Source organism: Pelodiscus sinensis, chromosome 18 (assembly GCF_049634645.1).
Source record: "Pelodiscus sinensis isolate JC-2024 chromosome 18, ASM4963464v1, whole genome shotgun sequence".
NCBI classification, from domain to species: domain Eukaryota; kingdom Metazoa; phylum Chordata; order Testudines; family Trionychidae; genus Pelodiscus; species Pelodiscus sinensis.
In genome coordinates, this window is record NC_134728.1 from 12,267,278 (window position 1) to 12,293,466 (window position 26,189).

At 41.6% G+C, this 26,189-nt stretch overlaps 1 protein-coding gene and 1 long non-coding RNA gene across 4 annotated transcripts in view; one reads left to right on the plus strand and one right to left on the minus strand.

Annotated features, from left to right (window-relative positions):
• Window positions 1–1,463, minus strand: part of LOC112547691 (uncharacterized) — a 31,444-nt gene extending 29,981 nt beyond the window's left edge. For both annotated transcript variants that reach the window (XR_012896498.1, XR_012896497.1), the window contains exon 1: window positions 1,325–1,463. This is a non-coding gene — a long non-coding RNA (uncharacterized LOC112547691). The remainder of the gene's footprint in view (window positions 1–1,324) is intronic.
• Window positions 1,385–25,822, plus strand: LOC102448285 (androgen-induced gene 1 protein-like). 2 transcript variants are annotated; one of them, XM_075901122.1, is made up of 6 exons: window positions 1,385–1,640; window positions 10,316–10,459; window positions 14,641–14,742; window positions 18,237–18,352; window positions 25,048–25,199; window positions 25,636–25,822. In XM_075901122.1, the coding sequence occupies exons 1-6, from the start codon at window positions 1,611–1,613 to the stop codon at window positions 25,665–25,667; spliced, it is 576 nt and encodes a 191-aa protein (XP_075757237.1). In that variant the 5' UTR covers window positions 1,385–1,610; the 3' UTR covers window positions 25,668–25,822. The 2 variants fall into 2 exon arrangements, with proteins under 2 accessions (XP_075757237.1, XP_025046268.2); XM_025190483.2 differs by having other exon boundaries at window positions 1,388–1,778.
• Window positions 25,823–26,189: the final 367 nt, after the last annotated feature.

Sequence of the window (26,189 nt, forward strand, 5' to 3'; positions counted from 1 at the left end):
AGAATGTCAGTTGCAGGTGAGATGCGGAGAAGAGTAGCAGGTAGAGATGCCATTCATTGTCAGAATGAAAAAGTGGCTGAAATTGTAAGTATGCAGACATCTTCAGTGAGGAGTGAACACAAAAACCAGACTAAAGTACCTCAATTATGAAACCAATCACCACCAGTTCTCCTAAAGTCAGTGACTGATCAGTATGCTTGTAATCATTAAACAGGGCCTATGTCTATCTTACTGTACTTACAAAGGCCATACAATTTACCTTACAATTAATTAGTTGAAATTTTAACACCTTTATTTTTCTAATGCAAACAAATTATTTAAATCTAGCCCCAAAACAATACAAATTAAATACCAACAAAAACATTTGAACTGTGGGAAGGACTTTCAAGTGTCAATTTTGAAGTAGGATTGTAAGAACTCTAATTCATCCTTCTCACTCTTTCCATCCAGCTCTTTCCTATTAAACATTGGAAAAACATGTTTAGCACCCCACCTTGTAATCTCAAGCCACTGTTATCAAACTAATATATTTATAATATATTAATCAAACTTATCAAACTAATATAGCAAACTAATATGTTTTCAGGTAAAACTATTTTACAAGCCCTACAGAAGTCATTCACTCAGCATAGAAAACAACTCCTTTTGGGGTTTAATGTGACAATTCCAGATGGATTCAGTAATTTAGGCCAAGAAGTGAAGACTTTAGGTTGGCATATGTAATTAGCTAAAATGAAATTAGTGCTGACTCTGCAACTTATTAAAGATCCCATGCAGTTTTCCTATAATCTGGAACTCTGATTTTTAGTCTCACACTGAGGATGGGCCCAAAGACATGGGTGACAGGTGCCTGTGGGAGCAGGAGGGCCACCCAGAGTAACAGGGAGGGCACATACAGGGACAAGCTATATTATCAATTACAATATTGATGGGGGCAAAGAGGGGCAGTGTACCAGCTCCATGCTGCCACAAGTCACCTCTGGACATCATGCCCAGGCAGAATGATGCCATGTCTAGCCCAAGAGAAATATGCCCGCCAAAAACCCCAGAGTTAGCGTCGCCACAGCTGGCAACAGGCAATCTCTCCATAGAGCGAGCCTCATTTGGTCCAGGACACCTTAGTCCTGCACTAAGGGCAGATCCTTCCCAGCCAGCACCAGATCCACCCTCACCCCGTTACACCACTGAAAGAGCCACGGTCTGTAGACGGGGTAATTCCGGGCTGCCTGTCATTCTGCGCTCCCTGACACGCACCCTACTCCCGCACTGACGTGCATCCTCCGGCTGCTGTGCAATGAGGAGGCGTCGCCGCAACGCGCCTCACCTGGCGAACTTAACATGGCGTCACAAGGACCTCAACAGGGACGCACGAGATGGCGGTGGGCGGCCCGACGCACGCGCAGAGTTCCCCCCAGCAGCCAAGGCCCTTCGGGAAGGCGGAGTAGGAACGCGCCTCGTTGGCGGGCCGTCCCAAGATGGCGGCGGGACGCTTAGCTCGTTCGTAGAACGCAGCGAAAAAAAGGAGGGGTTTGCGGCGCGCAGGCGCAGCGCGCCACCCGGGCGCGTGGTGGCGCCCACTCTCCCTCCCCGCGCCTTCTGACCCACCCAAGATGGCGGGGCAGTTGCGGCGCCCGCGACTCGTGAGTTTCGTCCACATGTGCTGTTTCCTGTGGGCCTTGTTCTCGCTCTCTCAGAACGTGGGCATGCCCCACTCCCTCCGCAGGGAGAGCGAGAACACCTACGGCGGCCGCTGGAAATACCTGACCTTCATCAACCAGGTGTGGGCCGGCCTGAGTGGGCGGAGGGGGGGTCCCTAGGGAGCTTGAAAAACTAGTGTCTGGAGGGAGGAGACCGGCAGGGGGCAGCTCTGACTGGGGCAATACGTGTGCCAAATGGGTTGGGGGGGGCAAAAAGGGAGGGCTGGCAGGCAAGGGAGGAGGTATGGGAATGAAGAGGGCTCAAGAGCTTGAAGGGGACAGGTGTGGATTGAAGCTAGGGCTCAAGAGGGAGGGATGGCTTGTGGGGAGAAGTACTTGTCGATCAAAAAGTTTGATGGCTTCAGGGGACAGGTGTGAGTTGAAAGTGGATGGAAGGGCTGTCCTGAGAAGAGGAATGAGCCATGTTGAGGGAATCTGGCCTATCATCACTTGATCCATGTCTCCTTTACTTGAATAACATAAAATTTAAATGAATTTTGAAAATTAAAAACAATAACGACATGACAATATATCCATCCCTTCTCTTGTGCATCTCTTTTTCAGAGTATTTTACAATCATACAATAAATAAACAGTAATTTGAGGATATTCTCATCTAACTCCTAGAGAATTCAGGGAATTTTTCTCTTTTCAATTTTTTTTTTTATTTTAGTGCTTGGCTGTTGGCTGTATTATAAATACAATAATTTTGTTGAATAGTGATAAAAATGTAGCCGTGTTAGTCTGGTGTAGCTTTTGTGGGAAGTGGGTCTGGCCCACGAAAGCTCATCACCTAATAAACCATCCTGTTAGTCTTTAAAGTGCTACATAGTCCTGTTTTTTGTTTCAATAATTTTGTCCTATTTCTTATACTGGTAAGATCTCATTATGGTAGCTAGGATGCCATTTAGGTATGGCGGCGAGCATTTTAGCTGTCCTCTTACCCCTTTATTTCATGCTGGAAGTCTGCTTTTCAAAGCACGTGCCCTAGCCTCTCAAAGAGATCTTAACTACATAAGAACATCCATAGTGGGTCAGACCAAAGGTCAGTCTAGCACAGTATCCTGTCTTCCAACAGTGGCCAATGCCAGATACCTCAGAGTGAAAGATCAGAGCAGGTGACCATCAAGTGATCCATCCCCCGTTGCCCATTCCCACCTTCTGACAAACAGACTAGGGACTCCATTCCTACCCATCTTGGCTAATAAGTATCGATGAACCTAACCTCTGTGAATGTATCCAGTTCTTTCTTGAATCCTGTTAAAAGTCCTGGTCTTCACAACATCCTCTAGCAAAGAGTTCCACAGATTGACTGTGTGCTGTGTGAAGAAAAACTTCCTTTTGTTTGTTTTAAACCTGCTACCTATTAACTTCATTTGATGACCCCTTAGTTTTTGTTATAAAAACAAATAACTTTTCCTTATTAATGTTCTCCATAACTGTCATGATTGAATAGATTTCTATATCATATTCCCCCCCCCTTAGTCTCTGCATTTCTAAGATGAAAAGTCCCAGTCTTTTTAATCTCTCTTCATTTGGCACCCGTTTCAAACCCCTAATCATTTTTTGTTGCCCTTTTCTGAACTTTTTCCAATGCCAACATATCTTTTTTGGGATGAGGCAACCACATCTGTATTCAGTATTCAAGATATGGGCACACCATTGGACCATAGTACGCATTGTGGGTGCACTATTTATATAGAGGCAATAAGATATTCTCTATCGTTTTTTAATGATTCCTAACATTTGCTTTTTTTGACTGCCACTGCATACTGAGTGGATGTTTTCAGAGAACTATCCCGTAATGACTTCAAGATCTCACTGTTGAGTACTTATAGCTAAATTAATCCCCATCATTTTGTATGTGTAGTTGGGATTATTTTCCAATGTGCATTACTTTGCATTTATCAACGTTAAAATTCATTTGCCATTTTGTTGCCCAAACACCTAGTTTTATTAGATGCTTTTGAAGCTCTTCACAATCTGCTTTGGTCTTAACTATCTTGAGCAGGTTAGTATCATCTGCAAATTTTGCCACCTCACTGTTTACCCCTTTCTCCAAATAATTTATAAATATGTTCAATAGGATTGGTCCCAGTAAGGACTCTTCGGGGATACCACTAGTTATCGCTTTCCATTCTTGAAAACTGACTATTTATTCGTACCCTTTGTTTCAAATCTTTTAACCTGTTATCAATCCATGAGAGAACATAAGAATGGCCATACTGGGTCAGACCAAAGGTCCATCCAGCCTAGTATCCTATCTGCTGACAATGGCCAATGCCAGGTGCCCCAGAAGCAGTGAACTGAACAGGTAATGATCAAGCGAGCTCTCTCCTGCCATCCATCTCCACCCTCTGACAAACAGAGGCTAGGGATGCCATTCCTTACCCATCCTGGCTAATAGCCATTAATGGATTTAACCTCCATGAATGTATCTAGTTCTCTTTTAAACCCTGTTATAGTCTTGGCCTTCACAACCTCCTGAGGCAAGGAGTTCCACAGGTTGACTGTGTACTATGTGAAGAACTTCCTTTTCTTTGTTTTAAACCTGCTGCCCATTAATTTCATTTGGTGGCCCCTAGTTTTTATATTATGGAAACAAATAAATAACTTTTCCTTATTCACTTTCTGTATACTGCTCATGATTTTATATACCTCTATCATATCCCCCCTTAGTCTCTTTTCCAAGCTGAAAAGTCCTAGTCTCTTTAATCTCTCCTCATATGGGACTGTTCTAAAACCCTAATCATTTTAGTTGCCCTTCTCTGAACCTTTTCTAATGCCGTTATATCTTTTTTTGAGATGAGGAGACCACATCTGTACGCAGTATTCAAGATGTGGGCGTACCATGGATTTATATAAGGGCAATAAGATATTCCCCATCTTATTCTCTCTTTTTTTTTTTTTTTTTTTTTTGATTCCTAATATCCTGTTTGCTTTTTTGACTGCCGCTGCACACTGCGTGGACATCTTTGGAAAACTATCCACGATGACTCCAAGATTTCTTTCCTGTTTAATTGTAGCTAAATTAGCCCCCATCATATTGTATGTATAGTTGGGGTTATTTTTTCCAATGTGCATTACACGCAGTCCCCGGGTTACGTACAAGATAGGGACTGTAGGTTTGTTCTTAAGTTTAATTTGTATGTTAGTCGGAACTGGTACATATTGTAGGGGAAACTCTAGCCAAACATTTCTCCAGAGCTCAGTTTTATTCTCCCACACCTCCCTTCCCTCAGTCCTTTATTCTCAAGCTGAGGTGTCTGCTGAGAAAAGCTGCTCCGCATCTCCCTGGTCTGCTGGTGGGGGGGGGGGGGGGGGCACTAGCTTCGCGTCTCCCTGGTCTGCTGGGAGGAAGCAGCTAGTGTGGGGTTGCCTCACCCCATTTGTAAGTAGGGATCCGATGTAAGTTGGATCCATGTAACCCGGGGACTGCCTGTACTTTACATTTATCCATATTAAATTTCATTTGCCATTTTGTTGCCCAATCACTTAGTTTTGTGAGATTTTTTTGAAGTTCTTCACGTCTGCTTTGTTCTTAACTATCTTGAGCAGTTTATTGTCTGCAAACTTTACCTCTTCACTGTTTACCCCTTTCTCCAGATCATTTATGAATAAATTTAATAGGATTGGTCCTAGGACTGACCCTTGGGGAACACCACTAGTTACACCTCTCCATTCTGAAAATTTACCGTTTGTTCCTACCCTTTGTTTCCTGTCTTTTAACCAGTTTTCAATCCATGAAAGAATCTTCCCTGTGGTGAGGGACCTTGTCAGAGGCTTTCTGGAAATCTTAAGTACAGTGTATCTGCTGGATCCCCCTTGTCCTCATGTTTGCTGACCCCTTCAAAGAACTGTAATAGATTAGTATGACATGATTTCCCTTTACAGAAACCATGTTGACTTTTGCCCAACAAATTATGTTCTTCTACATGTCTGACAATTTTATTCTTTACTATTGTTTCAACTAATTTGCCTGGTACTTACGTTAGACTTACCGGTCTGTAATTGCCAGGATCGCCTCGAGAGCCCTTTTTAAATATCGGCATTACATTAGCTATCTTCCAGTTATTGAGTACAGAAACTGATTTAAAGAATAGGTTACAAACCATAGTTAATAGTTCCACAATTTCACATTTGAGTTATTTGAGAATGCTTGGGTGAATGCCATCTGGTCCTGGTGACTTGTTACTGTTAAATTTATCAATTAATTCCAAAACCTCCTCTAATGACACTTTACTCTGTGACAATTCCTCAGATTTGTCACCTACAAAGAATGACTCAGGTTTGGCACCTACAAAGAATGACTCAGGTTTGGCAATCTCCCTAACATCCTCAGCTGTGAAGACTGAAGCAAAGTTTCTCCGCAATGACTTTATCATCTTTAAATGCTCCTTTTGTATCTCAATCATCCAAGGGCCCCACTGGTTGTTTAGCAGGCTTCCTGCTTCTGATGTTCTGAAAAAGCATTTTAATACCTTTTGAGTTTTTGGCTAGCTGTTTTTCAGACTCCTTTTTTGGCTTTTCTTATTACATTTTTACACTTAATTTGGCAGTGTTTATGCTCCTTTCTATTTTCCTCACTAGGATCTGACTTCCACTTCTTAAAAAGATGCCTTTTTATCTCTTATTACTTCTTTTACATGCTTGTTAAGCCACGGTGGCTCTTTTTTAGGTCTTTTACCGTGTTTTTTTTAATTTGGGGTATACATTTAAGTTGGGCCTCTAGTATGGTGTCTTTGAAAAGTGTCCATGCGGCTTGCAGGGATTTTATTTTAGTTACTGTATCTTTTAATTTCTGTTTAACCTCATTTTTGCATAGTTCACCTTTCTGAAATTAAATGTCACAGTGTTGGGCTGCTGAGGTGTTTTTCCCACCACAGGCATGTTAAATGTTATATTATGGTCACTGTTTACAAGTGGTCCTGTTATAGTTACCTCTTAGACCAGATCCTGCGCTCCACTCAGGACTAAATCGAGAATTACCTCTCCCCTTGTGGGTTCCTGTACCAGCCACTCCAAGAAGCAGTCATTTGAGGTATCGAGAAATTTTGTCTGTGCATTTCGTCCTGAGGTGACGTACCCAGTCAATATGGGGATAATTGAAATCCCCTACTATTATTGAGTTTTTTATTTTGACAGCCTCTCTAATCTCCCTTAGCATTTCATAGTCACTATCACTGTCCTGGTCAGGTGATCGATAATATAGCCCTACTGTTATATTCTTATTCGTATTAGAGCATGCAATTGCTATCCGTACTGTTTCTGTGGAATATGTTGATTCATTTAAGATTTTTACTTCATTTGAGTCTACATTTTCTTTCACATATAGTGCCCCCCCCCCGCCCCGCACGACCTGTTCTGTCCTTCCAGGTTTCTGTGATGCCTATTATATCAGTATCATTCTTTAACACAAGGCACTCTAGTTCACCCATCTTATTATTTAGACTTCTAGCATTTGCGTACAAGCACTTGAAAAACTTGTCACTGTTTGTCTGCCCTTTTCTGATGCATCATATTCTTTTTTATGTTAATGTTTCTCATCTGATCTGGCCCATACTTTATCCTCTTCCATCCTCTCCTCCTGACTAAAACCTAGAGAATCTCTATCAATAGACTCTCCTATAAGAGACGTCTCTGTCCAATCCACATGCTCCTCTGCACCCATCAGCTTTCCCCCATCTTATCCCATGACCTTCCCTCTTATCCCATGACAACTTACTTAGGAGCCTTTGGTGAGGGATCTCGTCAAAGTCTTTTTGGAAATCTAAGTACACTAAAGTCACTGGATCCCTCTTGTCCACATGCTTGTTGACCCCCTCAAGGAACTTCAGTAAATTAGTAAAGCATGATTTCCCTTTATAGAAACCGTGTTGAACGTTTCCCCAACAAATTATGTTCATCTATGGGTACATCTACACTGCAACACTATTTTGAAATAACTAGCGCAATTCCAAAATAACTTAGTCCACGTCTACACAACAGGCAGAAAGTGTCAAAATACTGTCAAGCTGGAGGACTACTTACTCCGACTCCTGTAACTCTCATTGTACAAGGAATAAGGGGAGTCAGAGGAAGAGTGCTCTATTTCAAAATAAGTGCTGTGTAGACACTCCCTATTTCAAAATAAGCTATTTCAAAATAAGATACGCAATTGATGTAGCTCAATTTGCATAGCTTATTCCGAGTTAAGCCCTGCTGCGTAGAAGCACCCTTAGTGTCTGACGGGTGCTGGCATTAGACTTACCAGTTTGTAATTGCCAGGATCACCTCTAAAGCCCTTTTAAATAATGGTGTCACATTAGCTATTTTCCAGTCATTTGGTATAGAAGCTGATTTAAAGGATAGGTTACAAACCACAGTTGTTAGTTCCGCAATTTCACATTTGAGTTCTTTCAGAACTCTTGGGTAAATAACATCTGGTCCTGGTGACTTGTTACTGTTAAGTTTATCAGTTTGTTCTAAAACCTCCTCTAATGACATCTCAATCTGGAACAATTCTTCAGATTTGTCACCTAAAAAGAATGGCTCACATTTGGAAATCTCCCTAACATCTTCAGCCGTGAAGACCAAAGCAAAGAATTTATTTAGTTTCTCTGCCATGACCTTATCATCTTTGAGTGCTCCTTTAGCATCTCAATCATCCAGTGGTCCCACTGTTTGTTTAGCAGTCGGTAGGATTTAACTTCCACTTTTTAAACTATGCCTTTTTATGTCTCACTGCAGCAGACCTTGAGTGTGGAATGTAATGAGTTCTGTGATCCTCCCAGCTTTGCCTAAAATAGTTAAATCCAAAGCTGACTGCAAAGAGTTACAAAAGGATCTCCTAAAACTGAGTGATTATGCAACACAATGGCAAATGGAATTCAGTGTTGATAATTGCAAAATAATGCACATGGTAAAATATAATGCCAACTATACATCCAGAAATGATGGGATCTATATAAGCTATTACCTCTCAAGAAAGAGATCTTGACATCATTGTGGATAGTTCCTTGAAGACATCCGCTCAATGTGCAGTGCCAATCAAAAAGCTAACAGAATATTGAAAATCTTTAGAAAAGGAATAGATCAGACAGAAAATATTCATGTTGCCTCTATAAATCCATGGTATGTCCGCATCTTGAATACTTCTTGCAGATCTGGTTGCTTCATGTAAAATATATATATATAGGATTTGGAAAAGGTACAGAAAAGGTCAACAAAAATTATTAGTGTCAGAGGGGTATCTGTGTTAATCTGTAACTTTAAAAGCAACAAGTAGTCCTATAGAACTTTAGAGACTAACAAATATATATATATATATATATATATATATGAGCTTTTGTGGGCAAAATTTATTTCTTCAGAGGAGATGAGCTTGAGAATGATTAGAGGTAAGGAATAACTTCCATATGAGGAGAAATTAAAAAGACTGGGACTTTTTAGCTTAGAAGAGAGTTGAGTAAAGGGAGGGTATATCAGAGGTCTATAAAATCATGAATGGTGTGGGAAAATTTGAATAAGGAAATGTTATTTGCTCCTTCACATAACACAGGAAGGTCAGCCAATGAAACGTATAGGCAGCAGATTTAAAAGAGCCTATTTCATCACCGACAACCTGTGGAATTCTGCCAGAAGATGTTGTGAAGGCCAAAACTATTGTAGAGTTCCAATAAGAACTAAGGTTCAAGGAGGATAGGTCCATCAATGGCTGTTAGCCAGGATGGGCAGCAATGGCGTCCCTAACATCTGTTTTCTAGAAAATGGGAAGAGGTGATGGGATGGATCACTTGATGATTGCCTCTTCTGTTCGTTCCCTGAAGCACTTGGTATTGACCACTGTTGGAACTCAGGATACTGGGCTAGATGGACTTACTAGGTCCAGCTCCCCTCCCAGAGCTGAAGTAGGACCCAAGAGTCCTTTCAAGTTGTCTGTCTGTCTCTCTCTCTCTCTCTCTCTGCAGTTAGCCTAAGCAGTTCCTCTTTAGTGAGTCACCACAAGATGTAAGAACATTAGTGTTAGAACTGAGTGGGTCTCATATTTAATTTCCTGTCTTTTATATAAGAATTAGATACAGTGCTCTACAGTCAGCTAATTGCTACATATTCTGCCAAAAAACTAGAGTTTTCAACTGAGTAGCTCCTGAAAAGAGGTGATGAGTGTGTGGAGGAGTGCGTACAGGGTCGACACACCAGTTTTGCTGTTTCACTTGTTATTACGAATGCTCAATACACTGCTGAAGCCACTCTCACTCTGCCCCTCCCACCATACCCTCACTTCACCTCCCTGCTCTCGTGGCATGCACCGATCAACCCTTCCCATCAAAATCTGATATGGCATCCTTTTACAGTAGATAGACTAGAAACACAAATAATAGAGTTGTTTACTTTTTTCAAAGTAAATTTAAAGCTATTATAGTACCAGCATGTGTATATGTGAACAGAAACAACGATATTGATTAAAGAGTTAAGGCAACAGGCTAGGTAAACATGAGTAATTTCCATGGTAAACAGGTTATATTCATTTAAATAAAACGTTTTCTTTTGAGAATTAAAGAGTAATAAAAAGGATATATATGTAACCAAAATAACATATTAAAAAGATTTCTTATTTTTTTTTCTTAATATGTTTAGATTCTACAAACTCTGTTGTTTGGAATATGTTCCATAGTTGATTTTGCTCGTATGTTCATCCCTGCCAAAAAGAACAGTGTGTCTTCCAGACTGTTGTCTTTGAGAGACTTAATCTTCTCGATACTAGTATTCCCTGTTGGCTTAGTAAGTAGTTCTTAGTAGGATGTTAAATATCAGTTAATTGAATAGTTGAGTAACCACATGAATTCTTATCAGTTAGTTGACTACTCTATAGTACCCGGGGGCGGGGCCAGCAGTATTGGAGGCAGCAGTGTGGGGTGCCAGGTGGGAGCTCGTCCCCGAAGGGAGACAGTTTAAAAACCAGCTCCTCTCATGGAACAACTGCCTGTTGCCCCGTGCTGCTGCTTCTGATACAGAGGCAGTAGCATGGAGTGGCAGCAGCCCCTGTCCAGGGAGGGATTGGGAGGAGGGGGGAGGAGTCTTTGCTCCCAGACCCAGCATGAGCCAGAACTGAGCCGGGATGACTCCTAGCCTAGATCCTAATACACTTTACATGCAGAGCCTCAGCAGAGGTAGGTACCTGTCCCATTGCAAGGTAGGACTGAGCCAGGTTGCTGGCCAGCCTGCTAAAAAATGTACTGGGGGAGGGGGGAGAAACGCATGTATAATCTAGCACTGACCTATAAGCTTTTGCTTATCAGTTAATCAATTACACTATTACATCCCGAGTTCCTACCAAAAGGCCCCCTCTAAAATAATTTCAGAAAAAACAGAAGATAGTAGTGTGTCCATATTAAACTGACAGATAAGTCATTGTATTTTATACACCATTTTTATTTAGTTTCAAACATAAATGGATAGTGACACAGATTTTTGGGGAAGCTGGTTCCTAGTCCCTCCCTTCTTCCCACTTCCCCTGCAGGAGCCCACAGCATCCCCACCACGGCCCCAGTGCTGAGTAGTCAGTCAGCATGGCCACAGTGCCCCAGCCCAGGTGCCTCAGGCGATGTTGCTGCAACCCTCCCAGCCCTGGTGCCCTTAGTGACCAGATGGCATGGCAGCAGTATCTCCAGCCCCCATGCACCAGGCAGCCATCCCAGAGCTCTGGGTGGCACGACTGCAGTGCCTGCAGCCCTGGAGTATGGGGCAGCATAGTCTGAGCATAAGGCAGGTAATGCAGTGCCAGCCACCCCAAGTCCGTGCAGAAGTCAGGTCAGCCAGCTCCAGCCCCAGCCAGCCTGATGAAGGCAGAGCACCAGGAAATGCAGGAACATGTCTTGGGGCAGAGCTTAATTGGAGACATCCCAGGCTGTTGGGGGGGCAGCCTCCCTCTACCTAAAATACTCTTTGCCCGTGCTTTCAGACATAATAGGTCTAATGTATCCCTCGCTCAGGTGACTTTTAATGTATATCTGGTAGGAAGGTATCATTTTGTCTAATGTATTACCAGCTGCTTTTTTTTAAACGTGTGGACACAAAGAAAGTGAGAAATGAGATTTCTCTTGAGTTACCTGAAGAAAGATAGGCCCTAAGTTAAGTAATCCTCATGAATGGGGGTACTCATATGAACCACGAATATTTACATGAAAATGAGTGTGTGGTGTCAGATTCCTAGACTGATACCTTGTCCACCTGAGACAGGTGTGCCAATGTAACTAAATTGGTTCAGTCTGCTTACACTGGATTAAAAGTGTCCACCTAAAAATACCTTATATTTAGTTTGTTAGCAAAGAATGAGCATAAGTTAAACCATGAAAAAGCACTCATAAATCAAATTAAGTGTCCACACAAAGAATTAGCAGTGGGCTGTCCCGCTGCCCGCGTGCTCCGCGGCTTTGCTCAGCGTCTCCCTGGTCTGGGGGGGGGGGGGGGGGGCTCCTTTTCTACGCGGAGCAGCTTTTCTCGCCCCAGAGGACGCAGGCGGCGGAACCGCGGTGCATCTGGGCATCCCGCCGCTCCCGTCCTCCGGGGCGAGAAAAACCCCGTTCGTAACTGCGGATCCGACAGAAGTCAGATCCGCGTAACTCAGGGACTGCCTATACTAACCTGTCTTAATATCTACCATGTAAACAAATTTTTAGAATCATCTTCCCCTCAATGCAATTATTTTGGTAAGGATTAACTCTGAATAGTTCTGTGCACAAACTAATACAGTAAAATCTCAGAGTTACAAATGGTTTATGAATGGAGGTTACTGGTAACTCTAAAATGTTTGTAACTGAACAAAATGTTATGGTTCTTTGAAAAGTTTACAGACAAATATTTACTTAACACAGTTTTTACTCCTGGAGGAATTTTGCACCCCTGTAGGAACACAGAATTTATACCTTCTGCTGAATTCTTGGCTCCCCTGCAGAAAAATGAGAAAGCAAAGAAATCTGTGGGGAACACGTGCCCCTTCCCTGGCAGACCTGGGAATGTGTGGTGGGAGCAGATGACAGGAGGGAAGCTGAGCGTGTGTGTGTCCATGGAAAAATATTCAGGGAGTGCATGGAGCTGGATGCATGCCTGCTTGGGAATAAGTGAGAGAGGTGCCTTATCTACACCTGCAAGTTTTATCACCAAACACCCTTTTCAATGACAAAACCCAAAGAGCATCCATATAGCAACGTGACAGAAATTGCAACAAATGCCAAGTTTTGGCAACAAAAAACTTCCACCTCTGAATGAGACATTTGTTTCTCCCTCTCTCTTTATTGTCGACAGTAGGTTTTTTGGTCACCTCCAGCATGTTTCCCACAATGCCTGATTAGCCACTTGGTCCAGCACTTTGAACGCGGCTGCTTTGCAACCACATAAACAGGGTAAGCAGACACACCCCTCCCCCCCCCCCCCGAAAACCCCAAAAATCCATGTGGTGAATGGTATCTGGCTCATGTTCTGGTCCTCATGGCATCTTCTCAAGGAAATGGGTGGGTATTGCTTAAAATGCTCTCCTGCTTGGAGCAATGCAGAGCTTTTGGATCTTACCAGTTTGTGGGATGCAGAATCAGCCCAGTAACACTGCACGTGACCCATAGGAACTGAGATGTATGGTTACGTTTTTCGATCCCTATGTGAGAAGGGTTATGAGTACAATACTCTACAATGCAGAGCCAAGATAAAGGAACTCTGGAAGGCATACCAGGAGGTGCAGGAGGCAAACAGCTGGTCAAGGATCGAGAAATGTGACTATATCTGTCCCAGTTCCTATGGGTCCTCTGATTGCACTGATTCTTCACTGCAAAAAACAATTAAATCCCAAACCACTGCATTGCTTCAAGCAGGAGAGCATTTGGATCAATAGCCACCACTCCTGTTTCCTTGAAAAGACCCATGAAGACTACTACGCAATGTGCCACATACACAGGAAATGAATTTAAAGTTTCTGGTGTTTGCAGGTGGAAGGGGAGCATCTGTTTACCTGTAACCATTACGTGGCTGAAGGGTAGCCACGTTCAAGGTGATGTCTAGAGTGGCTAAAAGGGGCATGGTGGGATACATGCTGGAGTTCAATAAAATCAACAAAGCCTATTTTAGTACATACTGCATGATTGTCAACAGTCAGACACAAAAGTTCCTCACAGGGCTGGAAGCTTTTTGTCACCGAAAATAGCCTTCAAACATTCACATTAATGAAAGAAAAAATGATGCTTTCCCTTTTTTTTTCCCCTAGTAGTTTACGTTTAACATGGTACTCCACTGCATGTGTTTTGTTAGTGGGTTGATTTTTGTTTGTTTGTGTTTTTGCAGGGGGGCAGGGGAGGGTTGGGATGGGTTTGGTTTGGTTTTGCTTTGTTTTGACTCTGCTCCTGCTTGATTGTAGGGATGTTAAATATTGATTAATTGACTAGTCAATTAACCTCATGAATTCTTATTCGTTACTCGACTATTCTATAGTCCCTGGGGGCAGGGCCAGCAGCCATTGTGCTCTGGCCCCACTCACAAGGAGCCTTCTGCTGCTCCGTGCTGCCGCCTCTGATATAGAGGCTGGGTGGCAGCAGCCCCTGTCCGGGGTGGGTCTGAGCTCCTGGACCCAGTGAGCAAGAACTGAGCCGGGCTGCCTGTCTCCTAATACATGTTAAATGCAGAGCTGCAGTGGGGGTAGGTCCGGACCTGACCCAAGCCAGGACTGAGCTGGGCTGCTGGTCAGCCTGCTAAAAAATTTGCTGGCGGAGGTTGGGGGGAATGCATGTAGTGTATAGTATTAATATATAAGCTTTTGCTTATCGGTTAATTGACTATGCTATTACATCCCTACTTGTTTGCATACTTCCAATTCCAAATAAGATGTGTAGTTGACTGGTCAGTTGGTAGCTCTTGTGATCCTAACTCAAGGTTAAACTATATTTAATTTTATTTACATCGAGTTTTTTTTATCTCAGTTTGTAGCTGTTACTTTTTGGACTCTTTATGCATATGACAGAGAATTAGTGTATCCTAAAGAGCTGGATGAGATTAATCCTTCTTGGCTTAATCATACTATGGTAAGTAGATAGTGTTTCTAGAGTATTGGGTTTAAAGTTTATTCACTTTATGGTATTTTCCTTATCTCATATGTATGATACATGCAAAGTTTGTTTGAACATAACAATTAGGCATGCAAATTTCTTACTTTCTGGTATTTCTTACTGTATCAAATGTAGATATCAGGGTCATGGCCTGTAGCTACCAGGGCATTCACTAAGCTGTAACTCCTTCCATCTCTAACACTGGTGGAGATGCACCAGTAGTTGTAACAGTTGGGAAAAAGACATGTGTAGATTCAGCCAAGGGTCTCTGTGATGTAGGGTACAGGTACACTGTGGAAAGTAGGGAGAAAACAACAACCCTGTGCAACAACTTTCTAGGTTTCAGAGCCCAGTCTCCAACCTGAGCAGAAAGGTCTATGCTGCTATCTCTAGTGAGCCTATGTCAGTTGACCCAGGTTTAGAGACTCACTGCTATAGGGTGGTTGCATTGTTTTGAGGTTCTTTTGAAGAGGAGAATGGGGGGGGGGTTAGTTCCTCATACACAGCTGCCTCTGTCACTGAATATCACCTGTCCTGTGCACTGAATTAGGCAGGATGTGTGGATAAAACTGTCACATGCAGTGGTGAAAGTAACTTAAATTTCCTACAGGTATTGTCGTATAGCAAACCCACCCCCTCCACAGGGAGGGGAGTTGCTCAGGGCTGGAAGGTTTGGGGGCTTAGAGCAGGAGGTGGGTATGTGGGTGGGTGTTGGAGTCAGGGCAGTGGGGGATGCACAGGGCAGGGGTGGGAATGCAGGAGTCAAGGCAGGGGATTTGGGGAATCTTAGGCCAGAAGATTGGGGGATGTGGGGGAAGCTTGGGGTTGTGAGTGTGGCCACCACAGTGCCCAGCCACCACATTCCCAGGACTGCCCAAGGTAGCAAGCACCATGCGGTCTGGCTGCTAGCTGGCTGAGGTGGTGGGTACAATGCAGGTTGGCTGGGATGCCAGGGACCGCACTGTCCAGCTACCTGAATACTAGGGCTGGCTGGGGCAATTGAGGCTGTATTGCCCAGCTTCCAGATCTACAGGACTCGTTGGGGCAGCAGGGACTGTGCTGCCCAGCTGCTTGAGCACCAGACTGAAGCCCAAGTGGGCTGTGGCCACACAGCCTAGGGCCGTGGTCACCAACCAGTAGATTGCGATCTACCGGTAGATCTCAGGAGCTCTAAGAGTAGCTCTTGAGCCCTCTCTGAACTGCCCACCTGCGCAGTACATTTACATTAATTTCCTCATTTGAGCAGCAGCTACTCACTGAGCAACAACACAGGTGAGTAGCTGCGAGGAATGGTGGGAGCTGAGAGGTCAGGAGGGCTGAAACACCCCAGCAAGCTGACTGGCTTTTAGCTGAAAGCGGCTTCCCTGCACTCCAGCTGATCGGTGGCTTCTCCTCTGCGTCTGCCCACGTGGAGCTTGGTGCACCCTGGCTGAGCGCCGTGGCCAGCTGGCTGGGCAGCCACTTCTCCTCCCTATAGCCCGGCTGCCCTGCGCTCAGCCCAGGGAGGCTGCATCTAGCTCCAGCTGTGCTGGAGCAAGCTTCCCAGGCTGAGCGCAAGATCACAGATGCCCATCTGATGGACTGTATACGACTAGCAATCTCAGACTATAACCCAGACTTCCAGACACTGGCAGATACTGTTCAGTCACAGGTGTCACACTGAGACTTTGTTGTTGGAAGAAAAAATATATAATTATCAATACTTGATTTTAGATTTACAAAATAGCAGAGAACAAAATGTATATTGTAAATGCTTAATTTGACATTTAAAGAGCATGAATTAAAAACAGACCAACAACTATAAACATGTGATTTTAATTTTATATATTGCATGATTTAAAAATAACTGTTTAACAGAGTGTATAAGGGCTGGGGATAGCAAGTGATGGACAAGAGAATGGAGAAGGCGGGGCTTCAAGGAAGGGACGGGGCGGTAGATCTTCCCCTGTTCTGAGACTTAAAAAGTGATCTTGAGTGTTAAAAGGTTGGAGACCACTGGCCTAGGGTGTAGTGATACAGGTACTTTTGGTAACATCCAGAGCCCCATCCGGCAAATCTCTTAACATTGTGCTATCCCAGGGCACACAGGCTTATTTTCACCTTTGATAATTAAATATTGTATTATCTATATATATATTTTAGAGTGTGTCTGAGAGTCTTTCTGTGACTGTTTGTTCAAGACCTCCTTCTAAATAGTAAGAGCTAGGGCCATTTAATTTGGTATGCAGCTCCCTCTTATCCTAACTTAAAGCAAGGTCAAGTTTTGGTTGTCAGGAAAATAGAAAGTCTCTGGAATGGGACTGTTTTCCATAACATGGAAAGGGAGGTGGCTGAGAGGAGGGACCATGAAAAGGAGAAAGGGAGGGAGGAGAGAGAGAAAAGGCCCCTGTGGGCCGGAGGGAGGAGAGAGAGAAAAGGCCCCTGTGGGCCGGAGGGAGGAGAGAGAGAAAAGGCCCCTGTGGGCCGGAGGGAGGAGAGAGAGAAAAGGCCCCACAGACTGGAGGGAGGGAAAGCCCCACCAGATGGGACATCCCCTGCCCTGAGCCCTTCCTTACCCCCTCACTCCCACATCCCCAGCCCCCTTCTCTGAGCCCCTCCTCAATCCTCTTGCCCTGACTACACACACCCCAGCCTCTTCCTGTCTTGCCCCTTTTCCACATCCCCAAGACCCTGCCCTGAGTTATGCACCCTCTACATCGACAGCCTCCTGCCCTGAAGGACTCAGTCAACACTGGATAAGTCTTCTAGTAATATGTAGGTGAAAGTGGGCAGAATTAAGGCTGCACAAGTCTTTGTCATTTTCTGATTTTTGAGTGCTTCACTTTACAATCAGAACGTACGTGTGTGTGTGTGTACATACCATTAAATCTGGTAAAACATCCATAGATAGATGTGTAAATTGCATAGTAACTTGTCTTATATATTATGGGCCAGGTCCAAAGCATGTTGAATCCAGTCTGCTTTGGATCAGGACCAATTTTAGTGAACTGTAAGTTGAACATAATTTCCCCACTGAAGTCAATTGGGTTCTGAATGAATAGGACTTCAGGAATATACATTAATTAATTATTGACTCTTAATTTGTTTCAGAGGTCCTGAGCCAGCATCATGTCAATGGCAGCTTTGCCATTGACTTCAGTGAGTATAGGATCATATCTATAGTATTCAGAATCAACTAAGGCCATTTTATTTCTTGATTAAAAACATCAATTTAATTTTGATTGTAACAGCTTCATCCACTCCCCAGAAATAAAAGGCCACCAAAAGATGCAAAGAAAAGAGACTGCATTTGTGAGGGATGGAAGGCATCTGTTATAAATAATAGCTCATCTGAGAAGCATATGAAACAAAATATTTCATTGATATTTCTGAATTTTTCACTATGTTTCTATTGTATCATTTTCTAGGATATCATTTATTCATACTGTATATTTCCAAATCTGACTCTTGTATTTTATTTTTATTTTCAGCATACCACTATACTGCCACTACTGTTTATTGAGCTGATTACTTGTCCGCATAGATATCTTTCCAAATTGAAGGGAATGGTAGGACTTAGCATCTTTGGTACTTCATACCTCACATGGTAGGCATTCCATGTTTCTCAGAGACACATCAGCAACAAGAGAGTAGAATGCATGTGTGTATTTCTACCATGTGTGTTTTTGTCATGATATTTTTGTTAATGTAATTACTATAATGGTTCTTACATTACAATAGATTCATATACACATTTTACAAGAAATAATAAAAATGTGAGCTGCAGTCACTTTTTTTTTTAAATGCAAGTGTGATTCCATGACCAGTCTGGTCCCAGATACAATCTCCCTGTATGCTTTGGAGAGAGTTGCTGCAGGACACCTCTCCATTTCAGATGTAGTAGCAAGTTTTCATATATGTGGCCTTTATGTGGAGTTTCCCCCTCTGCTGCAAAATATTTATGATCGGTAAATTTGACCCAAGGAGAGGCTCCAACTACTTACTTTATTCAAAATTGGTGATCACGTTGAAACCTCATGTTGAACTATTTCACTGCTTAGTGTATTAGCAAAACATCCATGTAAAATATTTATCCTGTATGGTTGGATTCCTTTAATAGATGTTCCACAAAAATAAAGTTTCAAGTTTTGCATATACAGTAATTCAAATAGTCTAAGTGTCTAATTCTACACTTAGTATGCTAGGAAGGAAACAAGTAACTGAGTGAAAGAGGAAGATTCTTGAGGGGAAATGAAAGTGGTCAGGAAACTAGAAGGATTCAAAAAAGCAAAGCAGATTACATTTAAAGTCTCTATTGAATAAAAGCTAGAGATGTTATTACACAACATGCTGTTTTCACTTGTTTTGAGTAAATTTACTTTAAGAAAAACCTCTTTAGATTTCTCCAAAATTTCTGCAGGCTCAGAAACAAAAGTCGTACAAATTTTCCCTCAAATTCCCTGTAATTTTGCTCAGGATGAATAGTAATCTGTCATAACTGTTGAAATTGTCAGTGATCTTACAAATTCACCTGAAGCAGGTAGACTGTTGATCATTATTTAATTTTAAAACTAACATTAAAAATACCTTGAACATTAATCTCCTTTCACTTAATTATAAATATAATTTCAGCCAGCTATGGTTAAGGTACTAGTTAGTATTCCCGTAATTATAAGATTTAAAAAAATAGCCAGAGCTCTTCAATCAATATATTCTCCCAATATACAAACCAGTGTGAGTGCTTACTACACCATTCCTTAACCAAAAGCCTGGGTAAAAAGGTGGGCTTTTCAGCTTACTCTAAAGATAGCACATTTGAGTTATTTTGGCTTGGGGAGGAGAGTAATGTAATCTCTTAAGCTATATGTACACTGCACACCATACAATAGACAGTTGGGTTGTTGCAGCCACACCTATATAAAATGCACATTGTAGCTGCCCTTTGTCACAAGGAGATAGCTCTCCCAGTGATAAAATAAATCCACCCCAAATGAGCGGTAGCTTTCTCATCAGGAGAGCATCTCCCATTGACAGAGTTGTCCACACTGGCTCTTTTCATCGTTGTTTTAAATTTTTTGTCATTCAGTGGAGTATTTTTCACACGCCTGAGAGAGAAAAGTTTTAACAGCAAAAGTGCTGTGTAGACATAGCCTTTATGTGTGCGCACAGCAGTCCCTAAACTAGCTACAATGGCATGAGCCTGGCTAAGATATCAGTGTAGATGCATTGACATCCATAGGCTTCAGCATGGGCTAGACAAACACACTGAAAATCCTGGCTACTTGCATTGTTAAAGGCTGCATTGCCACATCTACAGTGCTGTTTTTAGCGGTGCTACTTAGATGCGTCTACCTGTGCTGCAATCACACCTCTAATTACTTTGTGGAAATATCTTAAGATACTCCAGTTCAGCTTTTAGAGCTCAAAACCAGGACTTTAAACTCCTCCTGGAAACTAAGATAGCTGATGCATATCCCAGGGTAAGGGGACATATAAATAAACCACCACATCCTGTATCAGCTTCTAGGTTGATTTAAAATGTAGCCAGTTGTAGGATTCACGGTATTAGTCTAATCTTAAAATAGAAAAGGCATGGATTACAGACACAAACAGAAAAAAATCACAATACACTGCTACTGTATGATGGCAACATTTAGGGATATACCTGAATTGAAATGACAATCTCTATAAATATATAATTAATGTACTGCTGCATGTATAACATGGAAAAAACTGAGAGACTAGCCAAAATGGCATATACCATGGAATTGGTAACAAGGAATCAGTATGTCCCCTATGTACAAAATACCTGCATAGATCCTGGAAACTCTTGCAAATTCCCTTCCCAGTGCAGCTTTTTTTAATCTTTTCCTCATAGAATAGTAGAACTGGAAGGGACCTCAGGAGGTCATCGAGTCCAGTCCCCTGCTCTCATGGCAGGACCAAATAGACATTTATCTAACCTACTCTTAAATATCTCCAGAGATGGGGATTCCACAACCTCCCTGGGCAATTTATTCCAGTGTTTGACTACTCTAACAGTTAGGAACTTTTTCCTAATGTCCAACCTAAACCTCCCTTGCTGCAGTTTAAGCCCATTGCTTCTCATTCTGTCCTCAGAGGCCAAGATGAACAAGTTTTCTCCCGCCTCCTTATGACACCCTTTTAAATACCTAAAAACGACTATCCTGTTCCCCCTCAGTCTTCTCTTTTCTAAACTAAACAAACCCAATTCTTTAAGCCTTCCTTCATAGGTCATGTTCTCTAGACCTTTAATCATTCTTGTTGCTCTGCTCTGGACCCTCTCCAATTTCTCCATATCTTTCTTGAAATGCGGTGCCCAGAACTGGACACAATATTCCAACTGAGGCCTAATCAGCACAGAGTAGAGCGGAAGAATGACTTCTTGTGTCTTGCTCACAACACACCTGTTAATGCATCCCAGAATCATGTTTGCTTTTTTTGCAACAGCTTCACACTGCTGACTCATGCATAGCTCTCCATTCCCTACCTGACCAAACTGAAAGGTCAGTCAATTCCCAAAAACAAGTGAAATCCCACAAAATCTGATTGTCTATAAAGAGAATATGCAAAGGGAAGGACTGCATGTACAGAGCCTTCGTAGTTTTCTTCCCCCACTGGCTCTTTCCTCTGTTCCTTACAGCCTGGCTATGATAAAGCCTTGCTGCCAAGCACACATTTAGGAATAGTATATAGACAATATTAACTGTGATGGAAGACACAATTTGGCCCTTAATTTGAGCCAGGTCTAGTAAACACTACAGCAATAATGCTCTGTGGCAGCTTGGTGTAAGTTTGTTTATGGTATTACATTATTTGTGTAATGCCTATACATTGTAGTTTTTAAGTGCTTTTTTTGAAATTCCATCTATTACTTCCCCCCCCCCCCCGATTTTGCAGTTCAGAATTTTTCATCAAAATACAGATAAGCAATTATAAATAACATTGTGAAGCTCTGTTTTTATCTAAATTCTCTTATTGTGGATCTGTGGTCCTGGATTTTTCAGCCATGGAATTTTAATGAGGAAATTATATTGGCTCTTGAGAGATGTTATTCAGTACTATGAAAAAAGATGAAAAGCAAGTATTTTTACGTTTGTATATTCTCCCAGTTAACACACACTTGTTTGGTAAGCTTCTCTTTTTTAGTTTCAGACTTCTGACTAGAACAGTGATGTAACAATGCATGATTATTTGGTAGAATAGTGATAGAAATGTAGCCGTGTTAGTCTGGGGTAGCTGAAGCAAAATGCAGGACAATGTAGCACTTTAAAGACTAACAAGATGGTTTATTAGATGATGATCTGAGGAAGTTGGTCTGGCCCACAAAAGCTCATCATCTAATAAACCATCTTGTTAGTCTTTAAAGTGCTACATTGTCCTGCATTTTGATTATTTGGTGACATCGGTCCCAAGTGTTGATAGCAGGTGTTGCTAAATGGATGCAGAAAAATGAATCTGCCAGCCTCTATTTCAAGTGACAATTCCATTCTATCCAATATTTGACATGTAAGCCAAAAACCTCGTTGGGCTGACACTATGTGATCTTGGACAAGTCACTTCATTGTCTCCTCCATTAGATGGAGGTGTTAATGTCTTCCTCACCTAAAGTTGGCTATTAACTGTTTTATTATTTCTTAATAATCTTAGTTGAAATTATTCAAATCTTCATGGGTGAGTCTAGACTGGCATGATTTTGCCCAAATACTTTTAATAGAAAAGTTTTTCGGTTAAAAGTATTTGCACAAGACAGCGACTATATTGGCATGTGCCTTTGCGCAAAAGCATTCGTGCCAGTGTAGACGCTCTCTTGCGCAAGAAAACTCCGATGGCAATTTTAGCCATTGGGCTTTCTTGTGCAAGAAATTAACTTAGCTGTCTACACTGGCCCTCTTGTGCAAGAATACTTACGCAAGAGGGCTAATCCCTGAGCAGGAGTTTCGGAGCATTTGCGCAAAAACCACTGATTTTGTACAGTACAAAGTCAGTGTTCTTGCGCAAAAGCTTGCCAGTCTAGACGCAGCCCATAAATAATTGTTATTTGTCCCTTCCAGAGAGTGCTGTCTTGTCTTATACCTCTGTTGCCTTCCACAGGAACCAGAGAGGGCATAAAATTCTCAGATTTACTGCTAGTATTCTGCAGAGTAAAATTATGCAGTTTTGATTTCCAAGACTTTATTGCTTGTGCCATGAGGCAGTGAGAGCCCTTAGGGCCAGATTTTTAAAGGTATTTATACACTCCCAGTGAAAACAGTGAGAGGCATCTAAACATGTTTTAAAATCTGGACTTTACTGTTGGGGCATGAATCCTTCATATTATCCAATAGTGACTTCTCTGACCAATTTTGAGGGTAACACAGTCCTCAACTGAAAGACTGGTAGCTACTATACAGGGCCTCAGGAGTGGGAGTGAGGGGGGAAAAATGGATGATTCTGTGCTCAGCAGGTTATATGAAGAACTTATTAAAAATCTTAGCAAATCTTTAGTTATATAGTTTCTAATTGTGGAACACCATAAAATATTTAAAAACAATTACAATAACATTTTCCTAGTTCTGTGCCTGCTATAATGTCTGTGCTAACTGTAACTCAGAGTTCTTTGGTTGTGTGGTTTGTGTTACATCTTTAGGGTTAAATTTTCAAAGCACATCCATTCTATACCCAGGAAGGACTTGTTTATGTAAAAACAACATTGGTATTTTAGCAATCAGAAGAGGTAGATAAGCCTTCAAGAATGGCTGTTTCCATTCGGAAATGGTTTTTGTTCGTATACATAAAACTGGGGTTTGTTCAGCTGTATGAATAATTCACAATTCAGTTGTGTTACTTACCCTTCTAGTGGACAGAGGTTTATTAATCTGCTACTGCTTACACCTAAAAAACGGTGATTTAGTTCACATGACTGCTAAGGACACCTATCTAGACATTCAGATACCCTGATTTTTTTGACAATTGTTTTATGGATAAGTGGCTGCAGAGTCTTGCACTAGGTTTTGAATATTTGATCTTCAATATTGTTTTATTTTGTGTTTAAATAACCATTGGAATGCATACACACGTAAAAAATTTGACAACACAAGTTAGCACAAATGAAGAATTGTCTATTTATTCTTCTGTACACACATGTAGAGCCTTGTGTAGATGCATAATTTGTATCTGAATCCATATCCACAAAAATGAGCAGTGGATACCCTCAGATATCCACAATTTTGCAGGGTTCTAGATACAAAATTTATATCTACATCTGCAAAAATGAGCCGTGGATATCTGAGCATTTGCAGGTATCTGCACATATGATATATACTGCTGAGATGTAACTCAGCTACTCAGTTCTACCCCTCCCTTGCTGCCTCTGTATCAAAGGCAGCAAGGGGGCATGGAAAACCGGAGCCAGTGCTGGGGGAGCTGGCTTAACAGCTGCTTCCTCCTAGCACTGACTCCACAGTGCCGCTTGCTCCAGAGGCAGCAGCGTGGAGGATCGGGGAGGCTGCTCCAGCAGCAGCCCATATGCAATGGCCTGGCTGGCTGCAGACGGGTTGCTGCCAGGGCAAACTCTGCCTGCAGACTGGCTCGTACCACATTTAAAAGGCAGAGCTGCAGCAGTCCTGGGCCCAGCAGAAACTGGAACTGCTCAGTCCTGGCTCTCGCCATTTTATGGACCTACCCCCGCTGCGGCTCTGCAGAGCACCTCCCCTTATCAACTAATCGTGTAGTCCATACAAATTGTATTAATTACATGATTAACCAAATACCTGCTCCTTAACATCTTTAATATATTGTAACTTGTGGTTTGGCAGAGCTACATAGTTTTGTGACTTTAAGCAGAGCCTGAAAAATGTTTTGCAAACCTCTGTAAAAGGTGCTAGAGAATTTGAAATCATTATTACTTTTAATTGTTATTTAAATGATAGCAGTATTACATTTCACTCTTAGAGCTTTTCATCAAGGATCTCAGAAGATTATAAATATTAAAATATCCTCACCACACTCCATTTAATCCCCTTACGTTGCTGTTTCTGCAGGGAAAACGTTTAAATCAATACAATGTTATTTTAATTTTTTAACTAAAACAATTCAATATTTCTAAACATTTTCATTTAGGGAAAAAATGTTGTTTGAAAATGTAACTAATTTACCAAACATTGTTCCTTTTTAAATGCAGATTTGTAACTGACAACTGAAATTTTCATATGGTTTGAGAAATAAAGCCAATTTTTAATCTTCAAGCAAAATATATGTCTAGTTCTCTTTATTAATACTGTTTGTTTTTCATTGGTTTAGGGTACTATGGGTAAATTATGCATCAGGTATTTGGGCATACCCAATTCTAGAAGTACTAGGCACACCTGGAAAGGTGATACTTTTTAGCATTTCCTACCTTGTAATGGTAGGATTCTACTTACTTGGAGAGCATCTAACAAACTACTTATGGGGTAAGCAATGCAGAGTATTTTCATTGTTATGGGATTTTAATTGGGATAAAGGTGGTAAATGTGTGTTAGCAGAAAAATCTTCTAAATTTTTTCCCAACCACATTTGTCAGCATACAGCTTCCTCATCTCTAACTTTTCATAGAACATAAATTTCTTGAATTACTGATTTTATCTAATAAGGAACTTTATAAGTAAATGTCTGCTGTTTCTGTGGAATTTTCATCTCTGGAAATCTAGGCTGAAGTCATGCTTGAGTTAAAAATGAGAATGAGTTGAGTGGTTTCAGTTTAATCTCTAGCTAATACAAAGCCATTAGATAGCTTAAAACAATTCTTTAGCAATAGAAATCTGTGCTCAAGAGAGTCCCACAATTGGAAATGAATGCCAGGATTGAAATGCCCACACTACTTAATTTTACTTTGTTCCTTTCTTGCAGGTGACTTTCAAAAATATAAGAAGAAAGCATAGAGAGGAAGCTGAAAAATAGGTCTCAAAAAGTGCAAGTTCATTTATGAACATACTGCATTTTTAAATCGAGATGCCAACTTACACTGTTTTGAAAAATGCTCAGACATTTGTCAAATACGTTATTCAAAGCAATAAAAAATGTTCTGTACCAATAATTGTAGTCAAGCAATCTATAAGGAAAACAAGCTGATTTATAATCAAGATTTTAATGGTTCTAACAAACTCTCATTCCAGTTACATAAGGTAAAAAATGGTTTACATATATATTCTGGCCTGTAGCTCTGTATGTATATATGCACGTAGGTTTTTAGGTCACGAGAATGCTTGGCATTTTTTACCCAAGAGGATATAGTTTTGGTTAACCTTAGGATTTCAGTGCTCAAAGAAACTAACATTTTCTCACAGCGTCAGTTCAAGGAAATATTATGCCTAAATGTGACTACATGATTTCCAACATTTGTTAGTACAGTTCTGTATCTACTATATATTTGAGAGAGTGAGTCTGTCAGTTCAAGAATTCCT

Excerpts from the sequence above, each read along its gene's own strand:
- LOC102448285 (XM_025190483.2), top strand. The coding sequence starts at position 1,611 with ATGGCGGGGCAGTTGCGGCGCCCGCGACTCGTGAGTTTCGTCCACATG. Across the intron at positions 1,779-10,315 it reads ACCTGACCTTCATCAACCAG|ATTCTACAAACTCTGTTGTT; the intron begins GTGTGGGCCGGC and ends TAATATGTTTAG. Across the intron at positions 14,743-18,236 it reads CTTGGCTTAATCATACTATG|CATACCACTATACTGCCACT; the intron begins GTAAGTAGATAG and ends TTTTATTTTCAG.